The sequence below is a fragment of the Miscanthus floridulus genome, chromosome 3, assembly GCF_019320115.1.
Source record: "Miscanthus floridulus cultivar M001 chromosome 3, ASM1932011v1, whole genome shotgun sequence".
Taxonomy (NCBI): domain Eukaryota; kingdom Viridiplantae; phylum Streptophyta; class Magnoliopsida; order Poales; family Poaceae; genus Miscanthus; species Miscanthus floridulus.
This window is the reverse complement of record NC_089582.1, coordinates 59,819,982-59,830,967: the sequence shown is the minus strand read 5'-3', so window position 1 is coordinate 59,830,967 and position 10,986 is coordinate 59,819,982. Positions and strand designations below refer to the sequence as shown.

The window sequence follows — 10,986 nt, the reverse complement described above, 5'->3', positions numbered from 1 at the left end:
ACAAATCCAAACTAAGAGATCATATAGATTGGTAGTGCATATATGCAGCCATAGCAGCTGCAACGGCTATGGCTATCAGGTTTTTCTCTTTCCCAGCACGGTTGCTATTGAGTGCTTGTATGCAGTAGCAGCCGCAGCGCTGCCGATCAGCCTGATTGCCACCTGTGCCAGGTGATGTTTTTTTTGTGCAAGTAGCGGAGCTCTTTTTACACCTTACAACTATGATCTGATCAGATGCACTAACTAATGTTTAGGGCAAGTCCTGATGTGGAGGAAAGAGATGAGAGAGAAAAGAGGTCGTTTTTTCATGAAACAATCACATCATAAGTTAAAATTTATGCATACAGTTTTTACTTTTTTAGTCTTAATCTCTTTCTTTTTTTCTTTCTTATTTCTTTCCCATGACGACTAGGAACGGGCAAATCAAGAATTTCATTTCGAATTCCTCCTCCTTTTTTTATTTTTTGATGAGACAACTATTGTACTATTATGTAAGTTGTTGTAATGCAACTAACTACTGTTTCTATGTATAAATTAAGAAAGGGATTTTAGTGTTTCTGCCCCTACTCCATAGTCTAATGGTGATTTTGCCCCTCCTTTTTTAACTTTGTGATTTTATCCTCGTTTTATTTTAATGAAGCTCCCGTTTGCCCCTACTTTGTAACACCGTCTAAAATGGTTGGATTAAATGGCAAAAAAAAAGAAAATAGAAAAGGCACCTGTGCCAAAAGATAATTATACCCTTCAATGTATCTCTTTCTCAGTCGGTCTCGTTCGCTTCCTTCCCGAACAGATCGAAGTCACGACTCGCGGGCGCTCGCATTCCAGGCATCTAGGGTTTGGTGGTGGCGTGGTTCCAGGTGGCGGCGTGGCTACCGGCGGCGGCGCTCCTCCTCCCTCCGCCGCGCTCCCCCCTGGCTCGTCTTCTCCTCTGGCACTCAGCCCTCGGTGGCGCGGCTACTGCCTGGGGGCGCCACGTGGCCTGCGGCCAACTCCGCTCGGCCCAACCCCCCTAGCTCGCGCCCTTGGTGGCACGGCTAGGGGACTCGCCAGCTGCCCTACCCACCGCCCCAGGCTTGTGCCTATAGCAGCATCTCAAGTAAGCCAACATGGAAGAGGCAGCCACCATTGAAGAGCCCAGGTATTTTCTTCGATTTCAGTGATGTGTGCTTCAATGCAGTAGAAAATAGCAACGGTTAGTAGATGTGTTAACTCGTTTATTGCTTGTTGTTGTTTGTAGGATAAATCATAGTAAATTGGAACTTCTTGTTAGAGTGCGCTTGTTTTTTAGCTTACCGTACAATGGTCCAAAAACATGGTGGCAAGGTAGAACTTTGCCAACCAAGGTTGACACAAAAACTTTGGGCTACTTCAGCTAGTTGATTTCATTGTTGAGCACTACTTGTGGGGTTCTAAGCAGTACATTACCTTGTGGCGTGATTTAGAGAATCATTCTATTAAAATAAAATCTGATGAAAATCTATTAGAGTGGTTTCTAACCAATGTAGAGAACAGATTAGTATGTATCAATGCTCGGATAAATGATTTTGAGGGGCCACTGCAATTTTCTCCAACAAAGAGAAGGTTTCACCCTACTGTGAGAGCTGGTGTGTTCCTAATTGAGGAAGGCACAAATGCTACAGCCACAAATGCTAGTGAGAGAGCCACAAATGAGAGAGCCACAAATGCTACAGCCACAACCCAATCCAAAAAAAAGACTATCCACCAAAAAAAAGACAGCTGCCACAAAAAAAGTGCTTCTGAGGGTGATGCAGAGGTACTAAGTGATAGTAGCTACGACACTGATTTGGCTGCATCATCTGACTCTGATGATGATTGGTCTGGTGACTCTGACACTGAGTTTGATCCTAATGGTGAAATTGTTGATGAGGTAGATGAGTATGATCTTCCCATGTTTTCATATGATGCTGATGATCCATGTATTGATGTAAATGTGGTGTTCCTAGATGTAGATCAATGCAAGTTAGCAGTCACACATCATGTTATCTTGCATGATCATGCTTTCAATATTGTGAAAAAAGACACAACAAGATTTAGGGCCATATGCAAGAGAGCTGATCAAGGTTGCAAGTGGACTTTTTTGCATCTACAAGCAAGAAATACGTTGGGTGCAATGTATTAACTCACTTTGTTGGAACCACCTAATTTTTTGTTCATATTGTTGCATGTTTACCTATTCTGATGACTTGTTTTTATACATTTTTTTATGCAGGTTAAGAAAAGTGGACCAAAGCATACCTATGGTTCATTCAACAAGTGTGGTCAGACAATGGCCTCTAATAAATGGGTGGCTGACATAGTGGTGGATTTGTTGATGGAAGACCCTAAAATGGGACCGGGTGCATTGAGGGACAAACTGAAGAAGAAATACTCGGTGGATGTTCCATATGACAGAGTTGCTAGAGGGAAGTTGAGAGCACTAGACATGATTTATGGGAAATGGGATGAAAGTTATGAGTTGTTGCCTACTTATCAAACTGAACTTCTGAGATCAGTACCTGGTAGTGTTGTGGAGCTAGACATTGAAGAGCACAATGGTGATGTGTGCTTTTTGAGGTTCTTTGTTGCTCTTAAACCATGCATAGATGGCTTCTTGGAAGGGTGTAGACCATATATTACAATGGATGCAACACACTTGATAGGGAGATCGAGAGGTCAGTTGGCATCAGCTGTTGCAGTGGATGGTCATAACCGATTGTTCCTAGTGGCATATGGAGTGATTGAGACCGAGTCTAAGGAAAGTTGGACTTGGTTTGCCAATAATGTGAAGAAGGCTATTGGTACGCCTCCAGGTATGTGCATTCCCTAGTTCTAACTCTATTTTCAGTGATTTCAAGTTTGTTATATTTTCTAACATAATGCAATGTAGATATAGGTTTGGTCCTTAGCATAGAGGCAGGAAAGGGAATAGAAAATGTCATGGAAGATGTGTATCCTGGAGTAGAGCACAGAGAATGTATGAGGCACTTGTGGAAGAACATGAAGAAAAGTTACAGTGGTGATCTTTATGGCAAGAATATGTGGTGTGCTGCCAAGAGCTTCACAATTTTGAAGTTTAACTACTTCCTGGGCAAAATAGAGGAGAAAGATTCTAAAACCATTGAATGGTTGGATGAAAACCATCCATATGTGTGGAGTAGAAGCAAATTCAGTGAAGACTGCAAGGTAGACTTGAAACTGCAATCAAGCCCTAATTGTGGGTTTTGGTGATAATGACCATGAAATTAGAGAACTAATGAGATTTATCGAGATGACAAGCAGGGAATCTATATTCGAGGATGTTACACGAAATGGAGGAGCCCCCAATTACAAATGTTGATGGCTTCAAACTCAAAGAAGGTTTAAATTCTTTTATATTTTGAATTTGAGTACAAGAAAAGCCGTACTATAAAGGGGGACACAATGCTTAAGCCAACATGTGCTACCAAGTGTTCAATCTGACACATATACCCTTAGTTTCATAGCAAAGATAGCCAGCACTTCACTCTTACCCTTGCTGTCTTGCCTGGTGCGGCAGTGCCGCACATGAAGAGAGACACTGCCGCAGAGCGGTACTGCCACACCACGGGATAAATCATCGTGTCACCTTATGCTTGATTTACATCATTTGCATTTCATATTGTTGTTAAGGTGATTTCTAGGGTTTGTGGCTGATCTACTTGTGCATAGTGTTCCTATCACTTCTAGTTGTTGATCTATGTTACATACACCTGCAGGAAGCTCAGTAATTTATTCGATTCTAGTTTCCATTCACAGTTTTCTAATTGTGCCATGAAGTTGTCTGTAGGTGCGGCAGTATGATGTAGACTAGGCCCGATCTTCCAAAAGGTATGATAGCATTGATTGGTGGAGACTCGACATTCACGATCTAGGCTTCGAACCAAGATTGATTTGGACCCCTGCAACCGTTACACCACTGCTCCGTTGGTTATCAACCATGTAAACGCGATTGACCTCACCGAGAAGGCTTTCCTACAAGTGAATCGAGAACACAAGCAAAAACGGGATGAACGCAATCTGAAATTGCAAATAAATATTAGGCTTATGAAATCAAGAAGGAGTTCAAGTATTTATTCGAAAGGACTAATCGCCACAGGCGAACAAGATCAAGAACTGGGGCCCTGGTTCACAACAAGCGGCCTTGGCGGCAATAGTTGCAGCAAAACGATGTCTGTTTCACGAGGAAATCAAGAACTAAACAAAACCCAAACCCTAAGGAGAGTGACAACTACTATTTATAGAGTCTTGGGCGTCACTCCCCCTAGACGCGCCCCCTAATGGACCCAAACACGATACACGGTCCAATGGACCAAAAGACGGTGTCGTAGCACCCTAGCAGATTCTAGATGCTAACTTGTTTTGACGATTCCTGTTGATTCCGAAGGTCTTTTGACGTGAAACCACTTGGTTGGCTTCCTTATCAAATTAGCTTTTCAACTATATATGGATCATCGAAAATGGAGTCTGGATGCATCCTGGGTGTCCAGTTTAAGGCAGACTAGTCCTAGAGCCCGAACCGGACTCGAACTTGAGTTGGACTGGGCTTCCACCATGAAAAAGATGAATTGGATGCCCTTGCTGGACCTCCTCCTCTACTTGGCTTGTATGCGATGAAGTAGTGATGTCCTCATCACAGTGCCACTGTTCTAGCTAGAGCTAGAGCTAAGATCCACGACATTGCATACATGTGGATTGACAGGAAAGGTGCAGATGGTAAGGTTAGTGGCTTACAAAGCTACTACTAAATCTTGAACAACCTAATCAAGCACACTATCAACCCCAAGGATGGAGCAGCTTCAGATCTTAATGGGTATGTGAGAAATGTGCTTGCTAGGTTTGCTCCTAGAGGTGACAGGTTCAATGTCCCTCGCTTCATGTGGCGTGAGCTAAGAAATGCCATGGATGATGGGAGAAATGGGCTGCCCTATGCCCCCTATCTCATGTTCATGATTGAGAGGGTCACCGGTTACAAGTTTGACAAAGATGGTCTCCACACCATCTACAAGATTGAGAAGACCCAAGCCTCAGGTGCTAGCAAGGCAGTGAGACGCTCTCCATCAGTTGAAGATGTGTCTGAGTCCTCTCGCTCTAGGCCTTGCAAGGACAAGAAGATGGAGAAGTTTGGGAAATGGATCAAGGCCATTTTCACTACTTGCACCTATGCAGCGAGGACTGCATATGAGGACTGATTGGAGAAACGTGAGGCCAACCGAGAGGCTAGAGAGCGTGTAGGGCTACCACCTCTTTCTCTAGCTCAGTCACAGCCAAGGTTTGATAACCACCCTAGCCTCTTCGACATGGATTCAGAGGAGGAGGAGGAGCAGCAAGAGTAGCTAGAGCTTGACCCTCACACAATGTTGAGCTCTACCTTGCAGTCCTTGAGGTGGAGCACCAGGCGTAAGCGCCACACTTTGACCACCCATCGCCAAGGGAGGGCGGTGGTGACCTCCTCCTCCGATGATGATGGTGATGGTGAGGAGGAGGTTGCTGTAGGTGCTGGTGGAGCTACTGGTGGCGATGATGTCGATTGGGAGAACATCCAAGAAGATGAGGAGTGAGTTCATTTGTTTTTCTTCTTTTCTTCTCTTTTTGGTGCTTTATGCCAAAGGGTGATAAAATTAGAGGGGTCAACAACTTTTTGGACGCCATGGAGAGGTTGCTGTAGCAGGAGCTTCATGTTCTTATCTGTTGAGAGTAGACTTCGCTAGGTTGAGAGTTTGAGAGACGATCAAAACTCTATATGTGTAATAATGCTACCTAAATACTCTATATCTATGGGATATGGACATGTATTAATCTATGTTGTAGCTTGTAATATAATTGTGATAGAATGTACTTCTTTATATGTGTTACATGTTGTGTGGTGCCTGTTCTTATCTGTGCTATTGCAGCAAGTGCAGCAGTGCCGCACCCAAGCCCGGTAGTGCCGCTCCGTGGCAGTGCTGTGGCTAACGAGCGGCAGTGCCGCACCCAGCTATCACAGCTATCTTGTTGTGCATGAACTATCATTTGCATCATGGTTATATATTTGACACAAGTGTGCTGCACCCTAAAGGAGCATGGATGTAGGGGGAGCCCCATCACTTTCACTAAAAAATGTGAATCTTGGCCTCTTATGCCAATTTAACAATTCAAATTCTCCATTCACATATTTAGGGGACGCTCTACACCCATGGCTCAAAAATCACAGTACTCATTTCTTATCTTTTGTAAGCTCTAATTGGGTTGTCATCAATCACCAAAAAGGGGGAGATTGAAAGTGCAATCAAGCCCTAATTATGGGTTTTGGTGATAATGACCACACAATTAGAGAACTAATGAGATTTATCGAGATGACAAGGAGGGAATCTATATTCGAAGATGTTACATGAAATGGAGGAGCCCACAATTACAAATGTTGATGGCTTCAAACTAAAATGAGGTTTAAATTCTTTTATATTTTGAATTTGAGTACAAGAAAAGCCATACTATAAAGGGGCACACAATGCTTAAGCCAACATGTGCTACCAAGTGCTCAATCCTACACATATACCCTCAGTTTCATAGCCAAGATAGCTAGCACTTTACTCTTACCCTTGTTGTCTTGCTCGGTGTGGCAGTGCCGCATATGAAGAGAGGCACTACCGTAGAGCTGCACTGCCACACTTGAGCCACAGCACTGTCGTGACTTAAGTGACCGTTGGGGGATGGAGGGTATTTATACCTTTCCCCTTCTTCCCCAACATCTCTCTCTTCTTCCAACCATTCAGTTCGACTAGAACACAGCAGAGTGCTCTTCTCTCTCTCCTCCATTGGTGACCTTGAGCTCCCAAGCTTCTTCATTGATTTCTCCATCAATCCTTGAGAGAAAAATGTCCCAAACTCAATTAGAGAGCAGATCCTTTGATTCCCCAACTCAAAAGAGCACTTGGTTCATATTTTGGCCGACGGTTGTGTTTATTACTCTTAGATATTTGCTCCTAGCCAGCTAGAGCATCATCTATGGAGCTTGCCAACTTGTGTGGCAGCCCCGGGAGGTTTGTAACCATATGTTGAAGCTAGTAAACTCACCCGTCATCTCAAGAGTTGGGTCTCTTAACTTGAGAATGAGGAAGGGTTGCAAAGCCCTAAGTCTTAGTGGCTAACCTCAACAACATGGACTTGGCAAGCCTTGGTGGTGAGCTAAACCATGGGACAAATCATCGTGTCACCTTGCACTTGATTTACATCATTTGCATTTCATATTGTTGTTGAGGTGATTTCTATGGTTTGTGGCCAATCTACGTGGTCGTGGGAGGACCGTAGTAGGCAGTAGTAGTGTAGCAGGCAGAGGGGCTACTAGAGACAGGGGAGGAGGGATTAGTTGATCCAGGAGGAGGAGAACTTGGAAAGGGCTGGCCACATCATTCCTCCCAGTGCTTGCCTAGATACTCCACCTCACCTTGAAGAGTTTGATAGAGGCTATGTCAAAGAGTACTCTAAGGAGGTGATCATGAGGCGTCTAGTTGACACCCATGCTCAACTATGTGGGAAAGCAGAAGATGGTGAAACAAGCACGTGAGAACAATCCTTTTGAGCAGCCAAAGGATTTGGGAGTGGACTACAGATTTTGGAATGAGTTTCATTCCAACTTTTATGCCTCTGTGATCTTGAACTCCAAGAAGTCCAAGATTGTCAAGATGCAGTATGTTGACTGGGAGGAAATGAAGAAGAATGAGCCTGAATTCAACAAATTAATCAAGGCTTATGAGCTTTTTGGCCTCACTAACATCATGAGCTTCTAGTATAATTGGAATGAGGAAGTGCTAGCCTAGTTCCTTGCTACCTTCTTCTATGACATCTATACTGATGAGATACCCTAGATGACTGAGGGATGGCACTATCGGATTGACTTTGTGACTTTTAGCCAGATCCTTGGTTTTGGTGAGGAGTGTGGCTTCACTTATATCCCTGATGAGGCTAGAGCTAAGATCTGCAACATTGCATACATCTAGATTGACAGGAGGTGCAGATGGCAAGGTTAGTGGCTTGCAAAGCTACTACTACATCTTGAACAACCTAATCAAGCACACTATCAATCCCAAGGATGGAGCAGCTTTAGATCTTAATGGGTATGTGAGAAATGTGTTTGCTAGGTTTGCTCCTAGAGGTGATAGGTTCAATATCCCTCGCTTCATGTGGCGTGAGCTAGAAATGCCATGGATGATGGGAGAAAGGGGCTGCCATATGCCCCCTATCTCATGTTCATGATTGAGAGGGTCACCAGTTACAAGTTTGACAAAGATGGTCTCCACACCATCTACAAGATTGAGAAGACTCAAGCCTCAGGTGCTAGCAAGGCAGTGAGACGCTCTCCATCAGTTGAAGATGTGTCTGAGTCCTCTCGCTCTAGGCCTTGCAAGGACAAGAAGATGGAGAAGTTTGGGAAATGGATCAAGGTCATTTTCACTACTTGCACCTATGCAGTGAGGACCGCATATGAGGACCGGTTGGAGAACCGTGAGGCCAACCGGGAGGCTAGAGAGCGTGCAGGGCTGCCACCTCTTTCTCTAGCTTAGTCACAACCGAGGTTTGATAACCTCGCTAGCCTCTCCGACATGGATTCAGAGGATGAGGAGGAGGAGTAGGAGCAGCCCGAGCTTGACCCTCACACGACGTTGAGCTCAACCTTGTAGTCCTTGAGGTGGAGCTCCAGGCATAAGCGTCACACTTCGACCACCCATCGCCAAGGGAGGGCGGTGGTGTCCTCCTCTGATGACGATGATGATGATGGTGGTGAGGAGGCTACTATAGGTGCTGGTGGAGCTACTGGTGGCGATGATGTCGATTGGGAGAACATCCAAGAAGATGAGAAGTGAGTTCGTCAGTTTTTCTTTTTTCTTCTCTTTTTGGTGCTTTATGCCAAAGCTAGAGAAAATTAGAGAGGTCAACAACTTTTTTGACGCCATGGAAAGGTTGCTGCAGTAGGAGCTTCATGTTCTTATCCATTGAGAGAAGACTTCGCTAGGTTAAGAGTTTGAGAGGCGATCAAAACTCTATATGTGTAATAATGCTACCTAAGTACTCTATATGTGTGGCATATGGACATGTATTAATCTATGCTATAGCTTGTAATATAATTGTGCTAGAATGTACTTCTTTGCCTCTTATGCTAATTTGAGAATTCAAATTCTCCATTCACATATTTAGGGGGAGGCTCTACACCCATGGCTCAAAAATCTCATTATTTATTGCTTATCTTTTGTAAGCTCTAATTGGGTTGTGATCAATCACCAAAAAGGGGGAGATTGAAAGTGCAATCAAGCCCTAATTATGGGTTTTGGTGATAATTACCACGCAATTAGAGAACTAATGAGATTTATCGAGATGACAAGCAGGGAATCTATATTCAAGGATGTTACACGAAATCGAGGAGCCCCCAATTACAAATGTTGATGGCTTCAAACTCAAAGGAGGTTTAAATTCTTTATATTTTGAATTTGAATACAAGAAAAGCCATACTATAAAGGGGGACACAATGTTTGAGCCAACATGTGCTACCAAGTGCTCAATCCAACACATGTACCCTCAATTTCACAGCTAAGATAGCTAGCACTTCACTCATACCCTTGTTGTCTTGCCTGGTGCGATAGTGCCGCACATGAAGAGAGGCACTGCCGCAGAGCGCCACTGCCGCACTTGAGCCGCAGCACTACCGTGACTTAAGTGACCGTTGGGGGCTGGGGGGTATTTATACCTTTCCCCTTCCTCCCCAGCATCTCTCTCTTCTTTCAATCGTTCAGTTCGACTAGAACACAGCATAGTGCTCTTCTCTCTCTCCTCCATTGGTGACCTTGAGCTCCCAAGCTTCTCCATTGATTTTCCCATCAATCATTGGGTGAAAAAGGTACCAAACTCGATTAGAGAGTAGATCTTTTGATTCCCCAACTCAAAAGAGCACTTGGTTCACATTTTGGCTGGCAGCTGTGTTATTACTCTTGGAGCTTTGCTCCTAGCCAGCTAGTGTGTCGCCTGTGGAGCTTGCCAACTTGTGTGGCAGCCCTGGGAGGTTTATAACCATCTCTTGAAGCTAGTAAACTCACCCCTCATCTCAAGAGTTGAGTCTCTTGACTTGAGAACGAGGAAGGGTTGCAAAGCCCTAAGCCTTAGTGGCTAACCTCAACAACGTGGACTTAGGCAAGCCTTGGTGGTGAGCTAAACCATGGGATAAATCATCGTGTCACCTTATGCTTGATTTACATCATTTGCATTTCATATTATTGTTGATGTGATTTCTTGGGTTTGTGGCTGATCTACTTGTGCGAGGTGTTCCTATCACTTCTAGCTGTTGATCTATGTTACATACACCTGCAGGAAGCTCAATAATTTATCCGATTCTAGTTTCTATTCACAGTTTTTGAATTGTACCACGAAGTTGTCTGCAGGTATGGTAGTGTCGTCGTTCTGGCTCGGTAGTGTCGTAGAGCAGTAGTGCCATGGGCATAGAGCGGTAGTGCCGCAGGTTAAGGGTGCATTTGGTTGGACTTTTGGCTTTAGCTTTTGGCCCCAAAAGCCAAAAGCCCAACCAAAGAGGCTGCTTTGGGAGGCTGCTTTTTTAGAAGCAGCTGCTTTTTTGTAGTATATTTTTGAAAGCTGGTTTGACCCTGCTTTTGGCTTTTAGCTTTCTGCTTTTTGAAATTGGTGGAATAAAAAACTCTTCCATAGTTGTTTAAAGAGAGATAAAGATAGAAGGTATATTTTATACTTGTTTAACCAAACAACTTTTAGTTTTTCTACAGCTCACAGCCCACAGCAGCTTTCCCACAGCTCACAGCCCACAGCAGCTTTTTCCCACAGCCACAGCTCAACCAAACACACCCTAAATTTGACAAAAATTTGAGTGTTTGTTTTAAGAGACCTATTCACCCCCCCCCCCTTTAGGCTAACCAAAGATCCTACAAGTGGTATCAGAGCAGGTTACCTCGTGTGCACTTCACCACATGAGGT

General features: G+C 44.1%; 1 protein-coding gene across 1 annotated transcript; it reads left to right on the top strand.

Moving 5' to 3' along the window:
• The first annotated feature begins 1,109 nt into the window (after nt 1-1,109).
• On the top strand, nt 1,110-3,749 carry LOC136543797 (uncharacterized). Its single transcript, XM_066536149.1, has 6 exons — nt 1,110-1,141; nt 1,241-1,326; nt 1,776-1,969; nt 2,234-2,813; nt 2,891-3,186; nt 3,738-3,749. The coding sequence occupies exons 1-6, from the start codon at nt 1,110-1,112 to the stop codon at nt 3,747-3,749; spliced, it is 1,200 nt and encodes a 399-aa protein (XP_066392246.1).
• The last annotated feature ends 7,237 nt before the right edge of the window (nt 3,750-10,986 follow it).

Bases quoted from the DNA above. Each gene is read 5' to 3' on its own strand.
- LOC136543797 (XM_066536149.1), top strand. From the start codon at position 1,110: ATGGAAGAGGCAGCCACCATTGAAGAGCCCAG. The intron at 1,970-2,233 runs GTAGATCAATGC...TTTTTTATGCAG, and splicing joins TAAATGTGGTGTTCCTAGAT to GTTAAGAAAAGTGGACCAAA. The intron at 2,814-2,890 runs GTATGTGCATTC...AATGCAATGTAG, and splicing joins GGCTATTGGTACGCCTCCAG to ATATAGGTTTGGTCCTTAGC.